Below are 21,882 nucleotides of genomic sequence, written 5' to 3' on the forward strand. Positions count from 1 at the left end.
ATCTGCGTATTAAATTAAATTTAAAAAAAACCCTAGAAACAATATAAAATATAATTTTAAGACTAATTTTTAAAACTGTTATAAATGAAAAGAAAATAACGTTCTTTGAAATGTGACTGTAAAAAAAAGAGGTATTTAGTGTTCTGGAATAAAATACAAAGGAAAAATATTTTGAATTTAAAATAGAATAGACCTTAAAATACACTTGTTAAAAAGTATTCAATTACAAGTATTTAAGTACTTAGCGAGACTGCGTAAGTCACAGATTAATTCATGACCATTTCTATAATACACCTATTATATATTATATATTATGAAATAAGTAAATTACATAACAATATGACGGTAAAAAACAACATAATATAATACATATTTTTTTTAAAAAATGTGATATATTCCTTAAATGGTTTATCGTCCATTCAGTGCTTCCCCGACAAGATATTTTTAGTAATTTTTTTTATCGATTTAAAATTTAATTTTATCGATTTTTATTTATATTCAGAAATACAGCCTCTAAAATAACTTCTGCTGCCGATACTTCGATTTGATATTATAATAGTATGAGTTGTATAACACTGTATAACATTGAACGAGTATTTTTGTTTCACGTACATACACGCGGTACACGTGTAGTGTTATTGCATCACGATAACGTTGACAATGATCTAGACAACAGATTGTTATAATATAATAATATTATTATCGTCGTTTTGAATGTTCTATTCCATTATTATACGCGATGTTCCCGCCCACACAACGCCCACGCGGCGGTAATGTATTTTCAAAACTGTTAATACCGTCATCGTTATTGTCGTGTTCGTCATCCACCGGAATATTATTATTATCATTATTATTGCCGTTATTATACCGTCATATTCCGTTTGACGGAACGTAATAGTATTATTATCATTGTATACGCATCACTTAAACGACGTTTTACAATACACAGATAAACCGATTTGGACGCATGCGAACACTGTGTTTTCCGCGACTTGTGTCGTAATATATTATTACTTCACTCGGCTGTGTCCTCATATCGACTGTACAGCGAGTGCACTTGGTGCGAGCTTACCCGCGAAAGTTCGCTTCGCTTTAAAGTAGGGTCGTTAATCCAACTTGCGACGCGCGCACCAGTCAACCATCACCCCGTTGACACCCTCGGCCGTCGTGCGGCACGCGTAAAGCTACCTTATATACCAAACGCAGTGCGCTTCCATATGATAATATTAAGTATTCACTATGATATTGCAGATTATAGCGTTATATATATGATTATAAATGTTTAATGCGCAGCGTATATGTAAACGCTGTAAATGTTAATTATTAACGATTACGAGACGATGGGTAAAGGTACTACAGACTAAGGTCTATAATAATATGTCATACCGTAATATTCAAGTTTACAAAACAGCGTGTTCGGTCGATATTCAACACAAGTTATAATATTATTATAACAAACCGACTGAAATACCCATGTTTAGAAAAAAAAAATACGCACGATGTATAGTAGATATTTTTAGTGGGTACCTGCGACGCAACAATGTACCTATATATATTATAATTACATAAATTCGGTAGGTACACGAAATGCGGTGTAGGTATTATGTTTTTATGTTGTTTTTTCTTTACATTGACGTTGATCCATAAGACACGCCTAATTATACAGCAAACAGTTAAAATTAGACGCACGAACATTGTAATAATTAAGCTTGTTTTAATAGTTTTTGTATGCATGCATACAAATTAAGAACTAATCAATCACTGTGTTGTAATATTATGTTGTTTCAGGCGTAATAATATATTATAAATGTCTATTTTAATTTTTGGCTACGGTTTATGCTAATGTGTTCGAAATGATACCGAACAGAAAACATTACTATTATGCAGTGTTAATTTCGCCTTTAATTGTTATAACCGTCTATGGTTGTTAAAATCCATTATTTAATGCAAAATAATTACCGTATTTAGAATGTAGATATTATGTAATATTATAAATTAATCTACGCAATAACGTGGGCATAATTACTATAGATTATAATATTATATTTTGCTCTAGGTAGTTCAGGACGTAAATAGTAATGTAAAGATAAATTACCACCGGGGTCGACTTAGTATGGTTAAATGTGTACTATGTTAAAAGTATGCTATTTTCACCATTTTTAAAAAGAACCCTAATATTAATAACACTTATCAATAAAAACATATCGTCTAATTATTGTATTTTATATACTGCGCAGGCCGATCGAATTTTTACAATAATATCAAATAGGTATATGATTAATTTAAAATCAGTACCACACATTGAGTTGATTTTTTATAACTTTGAAATTATACAATTCGTTTATTCGTGAAAAGTTTTTTTAGGTGATTGATGACTCGTAGTGTTGTATACTTAAGATTTATAATATTGTATAAAGTGTTAGTTAAATTAACTTCGAGTGAGAATATTACAATTTAAATGAAACTGGCACCGTTCAAGTGGGTACTTGAAAAATAAAAAACTTTTAAAAAACACAATTGCTTATTCTATCATCGATGATCCGTTATAATATTAACCCACTAAAAAATACTCTTGAAGTCCAGTATTCAGATTTCTATATTTTCAAGTTATAATAACGTAGTAATATTACAATATTATGTAGGTTAATTTGAAAAATATTTATTTTTTGTATCAGCTGAATATTCATACCAATATATTGTGTAAGAAAAAGTATTGTGAGGTGTCAGGCTAATTATATAAAATAGGTTTTATATGTTCAATATTTCGTAAGAAACCCTAGCGTATTATTAGATCCTGTTCAGTGGGGCCCATTATCTTTTTGAAAAAATAGAAGATAAAATAAGAATATTATGCCTAGTGCATACAACACATTTGTATCGTCGAATTCTATTGCTTTTTTTTTTTTGTAAAACAACTGCCAACTTAAAAATATGAATTTATTCATGTACGTATACCATATAAATATGTTCAGTTTTTAATCTATATTATTTATGTACTACAATATCAAGCTTGTTTAAACTTTCTGTGGTCAAAAATTTGTTTTTTTGAAAAAAAATACACTTAGACATCTACTCTGTCCACTATACTATTATGATGATTATATATCTAAAATACATAACACAACTCGACATGCACTTAAATCGTGTATGCATTAAAGAAGCTTTGTAATATTATTTTTAAGGTTGTTTGAGAGCTAAGACGTATAATACCAGAGGTCTAGCAAATCCTTCACTCAACCCTCCCCCCTCCACATCAGACTACTGTCCTTAGAGCAAAATCTAAAATCCCGACTAGCTAGAACGCATTCCGATGAATAAATTCTTTTTTATAATGTTATAATGCGTACTCGTGCGTGTATATAAATATAACATATATATTATATATATAATATTAAAATAGCACTATAATACACGCATACGAATATTATATTCATATATTATATAATAACGCTGAAAAATGTAAATGGCTATATTCTGTATTTTATGAGTGCTTACGGATAGAAGGAGTTAGTGAGAAAGAGAAAAATGAAGAAGGCGGTGGGTTAAAAATCTCTTAAGCGCATCAACCCGCGTTCTTATCATTTCGCGTATCTGGCTGCGGTTAAATGGATTCACATTCATCCCGCTCCCCTCCACCGCTGTGCAGTTCTCTCTTTCCGAGATCCGTTAATCTCCGGTCCGTGATCCGACCTATCCCGTTTTCCTACTCCTTCTATCCTTTTTATCCTTCTCCACCATCACCACCACCTCTAATACTACCCCACGACCAACCCCGCCTTACCCTTGCCTTTTGCCCATCTCCGTCGTCGTCATCGTCGCCATAATATCCTCACCCATGCTACATTGGGTGTCATTCTTATCTGCCATTTTTAAGACTTAGCCAAACTAAGCCACAGGATACCACCGGCTCCCACACCTTGGGAAGATATTATGTACCACATTCCCAGGGTCGTGGCGAGATGACTAGGTTATATCGTGATCATCACCATCAATATTATCATATCCATCATCACCACTTAAGTTAAAATTTGGTATAATGGTGCAAGTGGTATACACAATAAACACGGTATATTATGCTGATCCAGAATATTAGACTCGTGAACAGTTATCGCAATATAATTCAGTCAGTGGAATACATAAAATTTAAAATTATAGTATCTATTTATACCGATCAAAGATGAAAATCAATAATACAGCTAACTGACCAAGATTTTTTCCCTCAAATAACTGATGGATATTAATAAGTGATGAGTTACGACTAATCTTTTCAAAAAAAAAAAACAATATAATAGGTACCTACTAGATTCATTTGGAAAAATAAATTATTAAAACTATTAAGAATTATGATTTTACGAATAATTTCGATTAGTGGTATGTCGAGAAACTGTCACCCTACGAACTTAGCAGTTATTGTGAATCGCATTTTAATTTAATTATAATATATCATCACAGATTATAGTAAGGTTAGGTAAGTACAAAACGATTTATTTGTAACATGTATTGTATGTGTTTTTAGTGTTCACCATAGTGTATAATATACGCAATCGACTCAGTTCGGATAGTCCGATGAGCGATAAAATATTACAATCCTGGACGGAGTTCATAAAAATATTTTAATTGGTCATTTGCATATTGAGATTTGAAAGTATCGTACAAAAACGAAACGTCGATCAATTGCAAGGCACTTCAATCGTAGGTCCCTACTATATTATAATTTTAGTTTTAATCGTTTCATCTATGTATTACAATCATCGTTTTCTACCCCATTTCACGTACAATACCAATATTACACGTTATAATATTTATAGAATAAAGCAATATGGAATGTTATATTTCCGTATAAGCCTGTGCATGTCACCAATCACATACGTTTTTTATTTATGGTCCGTAACTATTTGTCAACCTTCAAAGATTTCCAACAAACGTTCCGTTTTTACTAGACCCTGTTATCCATTATAATATTACACACCGAGTTCATACAATTTAACATTGATAAAGGGATAGAAAAAAAGTATTATAAAATAGACGTATTATCCTACATGAAGCGAAAAAAACAGAAAATATTCGAAAATAAAATAGCATTATCAATTATTTGAATTCTTATAACACATGATTTTGTCCCTTGATTTATGTTATAGCATGCAGTTAAATTTTAATTGTTTGTAATTAATATATGAATGGTAAAATGTTTGTTTTATTTTTATAAACAGATTGTATTATATACGCATATTATGGTTTATAGATAGTAAATACCTGTGTGATAACATGATAAGTTTATTTAAATTCCATATACATAATAACATGAACATCCCGGATTTAATTTAGTCTAAGTTTTAGATTCTGAGCGGAGCGAATAATAATGTATTATAGGTATTTACAATGATGTGTGTTTTTTTATTTATTTATTTTTCTGTTTTTCATCAACATTATAAAAATGCTAATTGGTATTAAAAATGCTGCAATTTTCGAGATCAGCATCTTTTCTGATAGAAAAGTGAGTCTACTTTTGAGAGATAAAAATTTTCAATTCTAAGTAGTTTTAAAAAGTGTCAAGAAAAAAGCGGATAAGTGGATGTGATCTGCTGTACAGTAGGTTACAAGTGGGTTACTGTATAATGGATTGTATTCAATTTGAATTCAATGATATAATCATTGTATACGAAAAACGATTCTGAGCGGAGACGATTTGTTAGGCTTGATATTTTATATTCTTATTATTTATTGTAGCTTGTAAGTAAAATTAATATTTTTGAATTTGTCACAATTTTTTATTCCCTTATATGCTAATAAACAAAGCGTTTGAAATAAAAATGCCATTATTAGTGGTTTTTCGTAATTCATCAGTGGTTTTTCCCGTGTGATTAAATGTAATAACTATTGAGAAAATCAACCTCTTTTAAGTACCATCTTGATCCAATTTGCTAAAAGATAAGATAATATATGTTGAAATCAAAGTACTCCTTCAGATAGAAATTTTGTATTTAGGATACAAAAATAATAAAATAAACATCATTGTAAAACCACTAGCTTTCTCGCTCCGCTCAGAACCTATAATAATTATGGAAAATCGACAATTTTTACGCAAAATCGGTTTTCGACTAAATTGATTTTGGTTTTTGGAGTAACTCTATAACAAATGACCGTACACACTTGACATTTTTACTGAATGTTTATATTAGCATTTTCCATGAACGGTAACATTTTTTTAATATAACAGCTATTTTTGAGCTACCTAGTTATAGTTTTGAGAAATATTTTCAAATTTTATAAATTGTTTTTAAATTTATGATACTCAATAAGAACTTTTTCACTTAGTAAAAAAACTTGTAAATTTAATTAAGATTCCTTATAAGTTAAGTTAATGGAGTATCAAAAATATTAAAGATACATAGGCACTATTATTTTTCAAATGGATTTAAAGTCAAATTTTGACATTTTGAAAATGTTCAAATTATCTTTCATACAAATTCATAAAAGTTTTTGTTTTCATAGCTAAGATTAAACATGTTAATAGAAAATTCTATATTAAATAAAAAAAAAAAATGTTTACTGGAAAGTAATATTAATTTTTGATGAGTGTTTAAATATAAAATGTTTACGATATTTTATATTTGTATTTATTTTACGGGATACTTAGACAATTTTACATTAATATGTACAGCTTGTAAATAGTTATGTAGAGTGAAATATCTTAAATATAATACAAGGTAATTTTAACATTAGCAAAAAGGGATCATTTACATACAATATTTGAATTTGAGTAACTTAAACTAAGGTATACAAAATAAAATTAAAAACAGGAAATTGGGTTCTACATTGGCATTCCTCATTAATATCACTTTAACGGTTCATTTTAAAGGTAGTTTGTTGTAGCATATGTAGCATAAAAATGTGCAGTGATCAAGTTAATCGTTGGACCGGTACCGTAAAAAAATTGTGATAGAAGTTGGATGGGAAAATACCTTCTTGAAGTGAGCGTCCAAATAAAATCCAATTGACTTAAGCTTAAATAAGATAGACCATGAGATCCAATAGATTTAACACCATGAAAAGCTGAAAGACTATTAAAAACATCATCAACACTAAAGTTCATGGAATTTGGCAGATCAAATGTAGCAAAACCAAGTTTATCAACAATCGATTCAGTAGAATATACGCTGATGAGAACTAATTGCGCATACAAATTAGCAGACTCTTGCTCAATGGAAGAGATTATGCCATTGAGAGACATAACTTTAGGGATTCTATTGGTAGAACGTTCATTTTTAACGAATTTTCAGAATTGACTAGGTTTTTTTTTGTGACTTTTCAGCACGATCAACATGGTCATGATAAGATTTCTTAGACTCATATTTAAATTTAGCTTGGAAGAAAGAAAATTCATTATTATCAATAATATTTGAAGAGGACTTAAATCTTGCATGCTCCTTTTTCTTTTGGGAAATAATGTGCTTAAGTTTCTTATTAAACCAAGATGGAAATATAGATTCGCTAAAATAGCTAAACGGTGCAAAATCAATTACTGATTTATGAAAAGCATCGTAAAGTAGGTACCTATATTTACAGCTGAATCAATGTCATAACGTTGAAAAATGGAGTACCAATAAAAATAGTCGAAATAAATAAACGTATATTGTTATAATTGGCTTTAGGAAAGTTGTAGAAGGGATGGTTACTTGCTAATGCAATAAGAAATTGAATAAAAATTAGTTAACGTTATGTAAAGCGTAAGATGGTATTGGTCAATAGGTACAAGTGATTCATTAGATTTGTCGACTGTTAGGTATTCATAATTAGAGAATGCTAAATCTAAAATAGAACTGGTAGATATATTAGTATCAAAATTATTAAGTTGATAAAAACCATATATCGCAACTTTTCCGGAATGCATGATGCACGTGCTGTATATGTGTAAGAAAAAAGTTATCATTGTTACACCAAGAGATCTCAAGGAGATTGTAGTCACTACAAATAATTAATATGTCATTCGGATAAATGAGCATAAGGTGATAAATGGAATTAACATGGGATTCATAATAGAAAGGAGGGGATTGGGGAGGAATGTAGACACAAACAACAATAAAGCTAAATGATCTAATAGAAATGCGACAAATATATGCTCAACATTTAACTCTGGATACTGGAACAGAGGATACTGGGATGTATTTACGAATGCCAATGATAACACCATCGTTGCTTAATCAATTTACTAGTAGCATTTTTTTTTTATATTAAGTAAAGTTTTACTGACGTAAGTCATCTTAACTTATTGTTATTGAAGTACATTTTTTTTTAGCATTTGGAAAAATAGATGACAATTAATAATAATATAATAAATAAATATTAATAATAAAGATACTATTGGCTACGTTTTAAAGTATTTACATTCAGAAGAAAATTAAATTAAAATTACATAAATAATTAAGTAATAGTTGTAACAACAAATCGTGAGAGCGTCCACGCTTGAGTAGGCGTACAGAAGATGGGTCACTTAGCTTGTAATATTTCACACTGTGAGCAGAATTGATTTGATCGAAGAAGTTGATTGATAATTTTTTTATGTACTCAGTTATTGTGGGTAAATGGAAATCTTTGTAAAGTGCATCATTACGTACAAACCATGGAGTATTAGAAATGGTTCTCAAAACTTTTGACCGGAAAACTTGTATTTTGTGCATGTGGGTTTTTGCACAATTTCCCCACACAAGGACTGCGTATAGAAATAACGGTCGTAGGATTTGCTTATAAAGCATAAGAGAACATATCCAGCTTATTGCAGTTTGCCGGTTGATCAATGGGTATAGGACTTTTAGCCTATGGTAGCCTTGTTGTAGTTTGGAGGTGATGTGTGGATTCCATGTTAGTTTTCTGTCCAAAATTACACCGAGGTATTTGATATTAGGCGACCAAGGAATACTATTACCGTACAATTTTAAGTTACCAGAAGCTTTGGGGCGACGCGCGACGGTTGGTGAACAGAACCGCTGTACTCTTTTGAGGGTTTAGCTAGTAGCATTACTTCTATTATACTTGAAAATTGTATAATTACCATAATAATATAACTAGTTAATAAATAATGTTATTATTGCATTTTCATTGGTAAATTATCAAATGTTCGTCTATCGATTTTTGATATTTTGTTATAATTAAAAAAACAATGATCCAAGAAATTCAAAATTTTCATTAAATATTAAAATTACTATTTACAATACAATGCATTACAATCATGGTAAAATTTTCAAACTAATTTGACCCTTTTTGAGTTATTTATAATAGCCATAAGAAATTTTCCACATTTTGGGATTTATTTTTCAGTTAGTAAGAAATTCACAAAATTTTATTTTTCATAGCTAAGATTAAAAATTTTAACAGAATATTTCACATAAGTTTTTCTACATTTAACAAAAAATAAAAAGTTTACTAAAACGGAAGATTAATTTTTTATGACCGTTTGATTTTATAGTTTTTAAGATATTTGATATTCAGAATTAAATTATGATGCTTTAAATATCTAATTAACGATTAAAGTCCAGAAGTCTACCAGTTCAGTACGCCAGAACACTGATAAGTTTAGGGTTTGATAGCGCTCAGGAATTGCAAAAAGAATGAGCAAGCTTTACAGCACCCAATAGCTACTATATGAGACCCTAATAATAGAGTTCTAGGAATGAATCTTCCTCGTTGTACCTGGTAGGTCATGGTCGATGTGGTTATCTCCTACATCACATACTGGGTTCCAAGATAGACCATTATGTGACTGCGGAATCGGAAACAGACAATAAATCATATAGTAGTCGAATCATATAGAATTGCCAATGTAGAAAATTCAATCAAGGTTTTGAAGGCCTACATGCACTGACACCTGAAGCAATCACCTGGATTATGAACCTCGACATCTGTTGATGAACCCACATCTCAAGAACGACTCACCTTTAATATTTATGATTTTTGACTAACTATAGTTCTATTTTAAGTTATACCATTATATTTTTATATCTATATAATGTTTTGTATTGTTTTAGTTTATACCTTAGTTAGAGTTTGATAGTTAAGTTGATTTGTGGTAAAAGCCATACGAAATAAATAAATAAAAATAATTATCGACTTCCCATGAATCGATTTTTGATATTTTGTTGTAATTCTAAAACCAATGATCCTTCTATAGACTCTTGAAATGTTTATTAAATATTTATATTATAATTTTTCATACCTAGGATAATGTTTAAATGATTTTGACTCTTTTTGAGCTATTTATAGCCATTACATTTTAAATTTGAGTATTTATACTTATACTTGTATATACCACTAGATACTGAACTCCCACCATAAAAAAAAAATTAAAAAAATATTTTATTTAAATCATTTTACATTTACTATTTTATTTAACAATTAAAAACGATGTTATTCCCAATACATTTTGTATAATTAATGAAATGTTTTGCCAACCGACAAAATGGCAGCCGTCCACAGCTGAGCTTCTCTCGTAACAATGTAAATTATTAAGGAGTTCCTTATCTAGTATAGACGTGTAGTATATCTGTGGGTGGAACACTCTGAATATACGTCAAATATAGCTCCAGATCAATTACCACTCGCACCCGATACTAATATTAAATAAATACACTGTACGATTTAATGTGTGTACGTATGTATGGTGAATAAGGTACATAATATAATAGATTTTATTACTTTATGCTAACATTGAGTAAATTAAAAAATGCATTTTAACTTAGAAGACATTAATTTCTTTTGTTTTTTTTTTTTGTAACAATGGACGGAGTCATGCCTTTACGTACCTATAAATTATGTATAGAAATAATAAACCCTCAACGCAGTTGTCGAATAACAGTATAACGCCCAATAAAAGCGTATAATATCGTAATAATAATAATAATAATGTAAACAACGTTGTGTAATATAATACGAGTACAGTGGATTGGGAAAAATCATATTAAATTACGGATAACAATATTATATTATAATACTACATAATATTCTCGACTGAGTGAAATATATAAAATTTATTGTGATGATGTAATAATATTATATATTTATTTTATTGTTTGATGTATCAACTGTAAAATAGTAAAATATATAATATTATAATATTGCGAAGAATCTTAGAAATAATAAGAAAATTGTTGTTTTCGCTATTTTTTTTTTTATTATATTACGACATCTTATATACACATCTTTGAAGTCTCGTTTTTCATGCTGTATAATTTTACAATTTAAAAAATACGATATATTTTAAGAAATTTTTTAATTTTTTTCGACGGGGGGTTTTAGATAATATTGTGAAAAATTAGATTTTTAGGTAGATACTTAAGTAGTTTTCCTATATACGTATTATTTGTAACTTAAATGTATTAGTTATATTTAAAGAAATCATTTCTTAGGTTCTATAGGAAGCTCCTATCGAAACGCTGCAGCGTGATTTGTACAGAGTAATTGTTTCTTGACGAGTGACATTTATTTCGGTTTCAAATGAATGTGTTAGCAAATCGTTGTTAACAATGGTGCTTTATATTATATTTAATATAATGCTACTTTTTAAAAATTTATGATAAATCGTAAAAGGCTCGTCAAAAGTGTACTGTTGAGAAATTTTTTTCAAATCGTTCATTTCACGCAAAAGTTTACTGATACCCATATTTCGTAGGTTAAGAAAAATCACACTGTTTTGAAGACGAACAATACGGATAGTTGTTCGGAAAAGTCGTGAGGGGAACATCGACTTGTAATGATTTTATTCTAATGCAGAGATATATATTTTAATATTATTATATCAACATAATAATAGACAAATATTGATATCGTCCGAACTTACCAGAAGGCCAAATTTTGTACGTAAATCTTGTACGTAATTGGAAGCACGTAAGCGTGGAAGCGTTTGCATGAATTGAATCGACTGAAAATTTCTGTTTTATTTGAACGCTGTATTATATGCGTGTATACAATAATATTAGTGTCTGGATTTAAATGCAGTGTAAATTGCTTTTTTTCGTTCTTGGAAAAGGCATTCAAAGTTCATAATTCGTTTTATGTAACAGATACATCAAAGGCAATACTTGAATTTTGCATTTAATTTTTATATTTTCAATTTTATTAAATTTGAGTTGCATATTATATATATTAGCAGGGTGTACAAGCTTTTAGTGTGAATAAGAAATTCAAAATATTAAATCGCGAAATATTGTTTTCATAATATTATTTGCTTTAATACTTTTAAAGAACTTTTTATCCATAACAAGTGTCAATGGAACTTACAATTTATAAATCCGATAGGTAACATATCTATTTATTTATCTTCAGTGACTATCGGAGATGGTGTCTCGAGGACTCAAAAAAATAACAACTCATTAATCAATAATTGGAGTTGGATCGCGATCCCGTTTATTTTAATTACCTATTTACAAATTTATTTATTATACGTGTCCAAGCTAAGTTAAGTTTTTGATAAATGTTCTGAGAAGGCTGAAAGTTAAAATCTTCGTTTTTCTTTCGCTTGCATGCCTATCAAAAAAATGTGTGTTATTTTTTAAGCGAGAAATCGAAAATGTATTTTGGGTTATTTATTTTTATTCATTTTTTTATAGACTTATAGGTTATTTAAATCCAGTCCCTAAAAATAATATCACTTCAATTTTTTTGAAACGGAATGAATATTATTCAGTTTTTTTTTTTGAACTTTATATCTAATTGTTGTTTGTTATTTTTTTTTCCCATTAACTCGTGTCGTACGTGTCTTATACTTTGCAATATTTGTAGTCGTCAAGTAATATGTAAACTAGTAGAACACTTATCGTGATAAATATTAACATTAATTCTCAACGACCGAAACAAACCTTATAAACGCCACATATACTATGAAATATGTAGTTACCTCCATCATATATATGAATAAAGACCAATGCAATTCGTTTGATAATAACGCCCCAAAATCGATTACGTGTCACTGCAGTTTACGGTCTTGGCAATGTGCTGCAGGATGGCGTTACTCTGTAGGTTAATTAAATGTTCGCGAGTAGGTTTCGTCGTGTTTATACATTACATACATTCATCAATATTATGTGGCAAGAGCTTGCAGGTAGTTGGTTTGTGTGCTGAAATCACCGTGAAAAAATCAGATAATATCCGAGAATTGTGATTTTGAAAATTGTATCACTATTGACCCTAATTTACCATAATTATGACGCCATGGTGCCTGGCAGTTGAATCGTGATCAAACCTTACAATAATATATTAATATCTAAATAGAAAAATATCAACACCATAAAATATATTTGTAAAGTTATTTTCTTAGAATAAAAATTATGGCAATATAATTGTATGATACAATCATAAGTTTAAGTAATATGATATAATATTATTTAATTTAAGGCATTCATTATTGCATTAACTACAATAATTACAATACTAAACTTTATGCAAGCCATACACAACATTTTTATTCAAATGTATAAATAACGTATTAATTTGTTTTTAAATTAATATAATTTATAGTACAATAATTTATTAGAAATGTTTGCAGGATATAAATTATATTTCTCAAATTGGAAAACTCAATTATTCAACATAATAATTATGTAAGTGTTAACAAACATTAGGTCATTATTTAAATTGCATATCATGTACTTTATATACTGACACACTATAGATATAAAAATAAAATTTATATTAAATTTCTTCTAAATAATCTGTTGTTAAAATATTATTATTAATAGCTGGATGACCAACTATAAGTAAATAATGCAGATATTATATTATTTACTATGGATCTAGTGATATTTGTTAAATAATAATAACAACAATTTGTTAATGGTCGGTTGATTGCGATATTAATAAATTCAACATAGAGCATGGGTAGGTATACAGTGTTGTTGTTATAAATAAAGTCGGAGAATAAAAATTAAAACTTGCATTTTGTCATGAAATTTAATATGGGCTGTGTTTTTTATATTTTAATACCACACACTGATATTGCGGTACCTACTTAAATTGCCAATACTATGTTAATAATAATATTATTCAAAGTGTCTTGTAAGTTCCATTTTTCATTGATACGAGTCATGACAGATAAATTATATGCCTAACTATAGTAGATAATTGATGTATTTATAGTATATTAATATAAATTATATGGACCACACAATGTGCAGATAATACAAGAAATTTAGAGGATGTATTATAATAGTTGCAATTATTTTTTTAGTTTGACGGTCGCCATTAATATTGCTCTTGGGTCCAGAGTACCTATAGGTATATTAAAGAGATCGTATTTGAAAAAAACTATGCGGTTTCAAATCGCACGATTGATGAATATGATTAAAAATATCATGCTGTTGACGTATTATAGTTTACCATTACGTATTGTATACGAAACGTCAAATAATCATATTATGTGTATAAGAAATTACACAGTAAAAAACATATTATTTTGGAAATGTCGTTCCAAATCGAGTATAGTTTTCACTGTTGGACGGATAGCGCATTATTCAACATTTATGCGGCACATGAGTTATTATTGTATTCGCGTGCAGCATATGTAGATGTATAATATGCGATATAAGCTGACGTTTTGAGTTATTTTAATGTCAACCGAAAGCGTACTACCACGAATTCGAAAAACGAGAGAATATAGCGATGTTAAAGTGGTCGAGAGAATTAAAATAAATACGTTTTTCTATGGAACCAATACGTTCTAGACTTTTAAACTATTTTAGTTCTTATATACGGCCGTACATTAATCATTTTGTAATAATTGTAGCTTAAAAACATGCAATTAACTATATTGTAATTATATTTTTACATTGATTTTATCCGAGGTAATAATATAATGTACTATATTTATTATTATTATTATTATTTTATATGCGGTGCCAATACTACTACAAAAGCTGTGTTTTAAATCTTCTAGAACAGCTGACGAAACAATTAAAAATGGTAACGATAAAAACTAGAAATAATCACGGAATTCTAGATTATAAAATTTCTTACATATACAGCTGGCGATCGGTCAACCGGCCATCCATATGTCTGAGATGAGTGATATACGCAAATAATTATACGACTTTCGTGACTATTATATGAACGTGTATAAATAATTTGTTTTATTGTTATTTTCTACCACACAAATTTAAAATTATATAAACATATTACATTTACAACCACCAAAGTACATAATTTATAATATTATATTATGTTCTATTTTTTGGATACTATAAGTTATAACGAAATATATATTATCGTGGCTTGGTACGGTTCGTTGGCTGCTACCAGTCGTGGAATGCGACTGAGAGTAAGTGACGCCTGCTGCTACTAGATCCCGAATGGGTGACCACTCAGGTTCATAATAGTAAAAAAAACCTTGCCACACATACACGTTTTTGCTTACCTACTGTAACAACACCTTACCGTACCAACTTTACCAAGTATAGTTCATAATCCCCTACAACAGCTAATAACCAAAGTCGCCAGGCTTAAGTTTAATAATAAAAAAAAAAATAATATATTATCTTTTTATATATATTACAATATAGTATCATAACAATATATAATATTATTATGACATTATATAGTCTAATAATAATAGTAATATTAAAAAAAAAATTATAATAATTTATAGCAAGACGATTTGTTTCTATTTGCATATAATATACATAGATTTAGAGCAAGATGGTTAAAAATATTTGAAGCAGCAAAGGCCCTATATGGGCTGTAAAATATAAAATAAGAAGAAAACAATATATTATAACATTATGTACACCGATGTATTGACTCTGCAGCCAATTTCACCCACGATAAATAAAGAGAGTGGTAATGATACTGGTGTGTAATATACGAGTGTTTGTGAAACGAGCTGTAACGGAATAATATTAATTTAAACGGTAATCCATACGCAGTAACAATCGCAAAAGTGAATAAAAGGTATATTATATTATCTGATATAATATAAGATGCATAAGATATTATATTATGACGCAAAGTTGCTTTAACAAGAAAGATGTTTAACTGTAATTCATTCTCGTGTAGGTACACACCACACGGGACCAATTATAAACAAAATCATTCCATCCATAACTAAAAAAACGATAGGTATTCACTATTCAATCATTCGGCTTTTAAGAAATTTACATTTTAAACTCTATAAAAATTTGGTTACATTTTCATACTCAACACTAAAACTACAAATGTTATGTATTTATTTCGGTTCAAGGCAACTAAAAAAAAAGAAAGTAATAATATATGCATTTCGAAGATAATTATGTATTCCAAATATACAATAGAACTCAGTAATTTTCCAAAAATATTGTCAATAATAACAACATTTTTTATGCAACGCGGGTAACGCATTATTACTGTAATAACAATATGGTGATATTATGATAGTATGTATAATAATGTAAAAATATCGCCCGAGTGGTTAGACGATTTCAGTACCATTACTAATGGTTAAATTGTGTACCATAACAATTACTGAGGTATATTTACTTATTGGTCGACAGGTCTGGTTATCGATGTTTACCTGTTTGATTTGCGCGTGTGTCATCAATCAACCATCACAGTAGGTCGGCACTATTGTTATAATTGTTCTATACTAGAAAAGTATATTATGTTACCTATCAAATTTAAATACTCAATTGAGTTGTACAATTTTTTTGTATACGACATAATCTATAAAATAATATATGGGATAACACTTGCGTTTATATTATAGGTTCCTACACGTTACTATATACTTAAAGAGTACTGAGTATAAGGTTACTCAAATATTAAATTACAATATTATTGCTTATTGCAGTAATCTGCAGCAACGCAGCTTTGTTTTTTTTTTAGTAATAAAACGTTCAACAATAATATTCATTTTTATATTGATAGTTGTTTGTTTCAGACATGTATGTATATTATACACAACGGTTTTCGTATAATATGCAGCGATTCATATTCACGTATAGATGGTCGTTACGTTTTGAATCGCTCAACTATAGATAATGGAAAATATATAGGTACGTTGTAAAATTTAACACATCCGTGTAAACAACACTCTCCGTAGCTCCACCTGCACGCGCGACTCAACACAATTTGAACTGAGATACAAAAAAAACTGTGCCTTCTAAGTCGTAGTTAACATAATAATATTGCACGTATATGATATGATTATTTTAATGTATTTTTGCGCGACTAGTGAATTTGCGTTTTAGCTTTACGAACCCATTTTTTTCACTTATGAAAATGCTGTGATTTATAACGAAAGATAATAATGATATGTTATTACTCTACCATTATATTATGTTATACCTATTGAGCTCACACAAACATTACAATTATTTACTTTACGCCGGTGCGATATACGTAAGTATAAATTATAATAAGTAGGTGCGTATTATTGTTGTTGTGTACAAGCCCGTTAAGCAACGGACGTATAATGTAATAAGTCACATAATAAATAATATCGATAAGACTGCGATCGATCGTCGGTTAATGGCAGTTTTAGGCTATCGAGAATAATATATCATACAAATATCGGTGTACACATATACTACTAACGTACGATCGCATAAGATTGAGGCAGTATCGTATTTTCGGGTGAAATATAAAATATATCGACTTGGAAACTATGACACGATGGAATTTGTATTGTATTATTACCGTATGGTCGTATTATATTACATTATGTTGTAACGTTGAACATAGTCTAAAATTGAAAAAAAATATATTATATTTTACCACCCAAAAAAATTACAGCACCATGCGGTTATAACGCAGCTATAAACTAATACGCCTAAAGGGAAATAATAATATAATTTTAAAATCCTTGTTAAAATTTACACCGCACCCTTTGTGCATACTTGAACGAGTTTTGTAAAAATATGCACAGAGGGAAAAAATATTGTAATTAAAATATTTTAGCGAGACGTTTTTATTTTCATAATATTGTATTTGAACCACCAGCGACGATTATATTGGATTCTGCAGAGTGGGCTGAGGGGACTATCTCGGATCTGTGTACTATATTATATAATTATAATGTGTGCTCCATTATTTCATTATTTTTATGCGATTTTGATTTTTGATAAATACATTTTCAGTGGTACTTTATGAAAACGCTAAGTGTATCGTAGAATAAATGTAAATTCATAGATTTTTTTTAATATATTTGATTTTAACTTTGTATTAAAGACATTAACCTGCAGTTTCGATAAGTATGCGTCGCGCACAAGTGCTCAACGTACGTTCTATATATTTTTCCATTAGACGCTTAATATAAAATAAATAGTTGTAAAACTATAAAAAAAAATAAAGTTTAATGAAATAATATTATTTAATAATAATACATATATAGAGTCTATTATGAGAATAAAAATGCTTTTAATTTTAAATTAATCATATCCTATTGGTATAAATAATTGTATAATGTATAACAGTATATTATAAATCAGTTGGTACATATTACTATATTATACATTATAATGGTAATTGCCAATTGGTATTAATGAATTATCGTATGGGCTATGATTATATTTTAAACACTGAATTTACTTAATTTTTAGATTTGTTTATTGATATTTATTTTGCATTTATTATGCATTTCAGGGAAACTGATTCGTTTTTTTTTTAAACTTTGTTTCGAGTAGAAATAAAATTATTTAAAAAATATACCATATAATTAAATAATTAATACAGTTTCAACCACAGTCGGAGTATAACGTTTATTTAATAACTGATAAAGAGAAAAACTAATATATAGAGTTCTCGTAATTTAATTTAGTTATGAAAAAAAAATAAAAATTATTTATATATAATTATGCAGCTATTAAATTTAGGCATTTCATACCAGAGAAGAATAACACATTTTTCCATTTTAAATTTATTCATAGTAAAGAAATAAAGATATAGTGGTTATACATAATAACATAATATCATATCCTCGTATGGGTGCATAATACATTACATTATTAACATAATGTGTTGAAGTGCACACAAAACGATTCAGATTGTCTATGACTACCTATAGAACTCGTGTCTCTCAGATATTGTGTCCACTTGAAATCCTCTGTAATAAATGCCCTTACGGCACCTTCTCCAGCCACGACGATCGTGATGGGTGTGAAAGTGGAAAATTTATCGCGAGAAGTGGTTATTATGAACCAATAAACTCATAAGAATAATAAGTGTAATAAAATTATATATGTATAGGCACTGAGGGTGTGTGATTTTCTCAAGTCGGTCGAAAGCCTCGTGATACGACAAACAATAAAGTCTAGTTTTACTAAAACTACGTATGCGCCGTTTCGTGAAAAAGTTATTAAACTATTTTTAATATAATATTGTTTGTTTACAGATACTATATTCTCGAAGGAAGTCGTTGAAATAATTTCATTATCGTATAGCCATGGTATGGGTCGTAAAAGACATGTATATTTTCACCCGCGTGCATATGATCATAATATATATACCACTATGGGACATTATACCTAGCGATTTTGGGTATTTTAAATATTCGACTTTTGCCTATAACTTAAAAGTGGTTTCCGAAAATCGTTACTTTCTTTTAACCAGATGAAAATATCAAAATTTTTTTAACATCGTTTATTATCGCTATAACGCAAGACGTCTTATGTATAATATTATACCGATGCACAACCTATTAATAGTTACATATATATATATATGCAGAGTGTCCAGGGTGATAATATCGTCACGCAATCGTTGAGTGGATTTGATAGCTACCTATATCATGTCAATCTGACTGGGAATAGGTATACCACATACATCATAGTTAATAGCTAGGACGTTCTCGAATGTACCACTTGTTAAAACCCACAAGACCATATTATCAAAACAATGGTTACCGCGAGGTCGATAAAAAAAATTACAGTATTTGTGTACATTTACCTAGGTATATTATTTTGTGTAAGCATATTTTAGATTGTCATAATAATAATAATAATACCTAATAATAGTATAGTGCACGGATATCACCGTGTAATATTATGTTTATCAAAATTGCTACCCTCTTGGAAAATTATAAAATGCAATAACCTAACGTGTTGTACGAGTAATATTCATAACATTGGAATTCACTTAAATTAGAAATATAATTATTATCAGTTATATTTTTATGTGCAGTAAACTCGATAATATTATGTTTGGTATAGTCCATATACATTTGTTATGCAATAACGATATTCACAATTTTATATTAAAATATCCCTATAGGTATATTCGTAAAAGTAATATGTAATATGTGTTGTCTTATCTAAGCAATATAATAACTTTAATTTGATTTTTGGATTTGACTTATTAAATGTTTTTAGCCGTTTCGTGTGTATGTGATTTATTTTGATCTTAGATTCAAGAATTAAATTTCATACAGACATAGTCTACAAATCGGCCACATTTCCTTGGGACTTGGGGGTGATTGGAGTAAGTCGGGATATGTAGTTATAACACTCACCCGAAGCCAGAGCCAACAGCACCGCGATCAGACAAACCAAGACGATAGCCCGCGGTCTCCTGGCCGTCGGGGTAGTCCGAGGCGGCTCCATCCGCGGCAGCCGGTATCCGCGCGGTGGTAACCGCTCGGAGTGTTCGGTCACCACGACAGGCTCTACACCAAACGGACGCGTCAACACAATGTTATTGTGGTGACGGGCATGGCCACCATAAACCGGGTGTTTGGTTGTTTGTCGTACTTACGCACGGTTGCGCAAAATATTATCAAAAACGACGAGTAAAAAAAAGAAATAGGCAAATAAACAAAACTAAACCGCGAGACGATTGTGTGCCACGTTATCGAGTGTGTTTGTGTGCGTGTGTGTGTTTGAACGTGACCGTGTTCGGTTACGCACGGTATAATCGGTGCTAACGTTCGCGCTTTCAGTACGGTCGCCGACGTGGTACTGACTGATGCAGCGGCGGCGGCGGCGACGGTGGCGAATTTGAGTGCGCCGCGTCAGTGTGCTCCGCCCCGGCCAAACGAGTGGCGGGCGGTAAGTGCCGGAGAGAAAACGTCGACGCCGCCGCCGCCGACAGACGGAGATGAGAAAAAACGAGATCGACGGACCGAGCACACGCGTAGTCACGTCATTGTACGTATCATCGACTATACAACTCGTCTAATATATTAAATATATTATAGTCGTGTGTTGGTCGGGTCGACGTCGGAAAAACTGCTCTTATTTCTATTTCATCTCAGTTAACTTTTATATAATTACATGCACGCTTACGATCGTCTCGAATTTCACCCCGTCGTCCCGCCATAACAATATATAATACAATATTATAATATAGACTGTGGCCGCGTTCAGAAATGTATTGTATTCGTTTATTGTACTGGTCACCATACATCATACTGCTGCAGTAGCTGTACTACACGTTTCGACCAGTTTAAGCATACGGTATTCGGTTATAGGTTTCTGCAAAGCCGAATCTAATACAAAAACGCTTGAAGCGTTTAAATTCATCTGATTACAGCCCAAAACAATATTACTCCTTACTCCTTAGTATTTCACAAACAATAATGTTCACAAAGACCTGAAAATTCCTACCCTTAATCAATTACCAACATTATATTAGGTACTTGAAATCGAATACTAACTTAAATTCTCAAAGTAACCCATTATTAATCAAATAACTATCCTCCATCTCACTTCCCGGTAGAAGACTCAAGAGATACAGTGGCCTAGAGACCTACCAAAATAAAAATAAACTAAAAAAACAATAATTCATACCTAAAAAGTACCTGTAGATCTGGTGGCACTGCCGAGTAAACCCATAAACACTACCTCATGTTAATAATATTGTATCAAATTTACTTATCGTACTAATTGTGTTGTATAGATTGTGAATAAAAAATGAAAAAAAACCTATACATAA

The 21,882-nt window shown here is 30.0% G+C and overlaps 1 protein-coding gene across 1 annotated transcript in view; it reads right to left on the reverse strand.

Moving 5' to 3' along the window:
* LOC100572347 overlaps positions 1 to 20,925 on the reverse strand; it is a 50,386-nt gene extending 29,461 nt beyond the window's left edge. The window contains exon 1 of the mRNA XM_003246928.4: positions 20,462 to 20,925. Within this exon, the coding sequence (XP_003246976.1) occupies positions 20,462 to 20,552 (91 nt within the window). The 5' untranslated portion in view covers positions 20,553 to 20,925. The remainder of the gene's footprint in view (positions 1 to 20,461) is intronic.
* Positions 20,926 to 21,882: the final 957 nt, after the last annotated feature.

The sequence above is a fragment of the Acyrthosiphon pisum genome, chromosome A2, assembly GCF_005508785.2.
Source record: "Acyrthosiphon pisum isolate AL4f chromosome A2, pea_aphid_22Mar2018_4r6ur, whole genome shotgun sequence".
Taxonomy (NCBI): Eukaryota; Metazoa; Arthropoda; class Insecta; order Hemiptera; family Aphididae; genus Acyrthosiphon; species Acyrthosiphon pisum.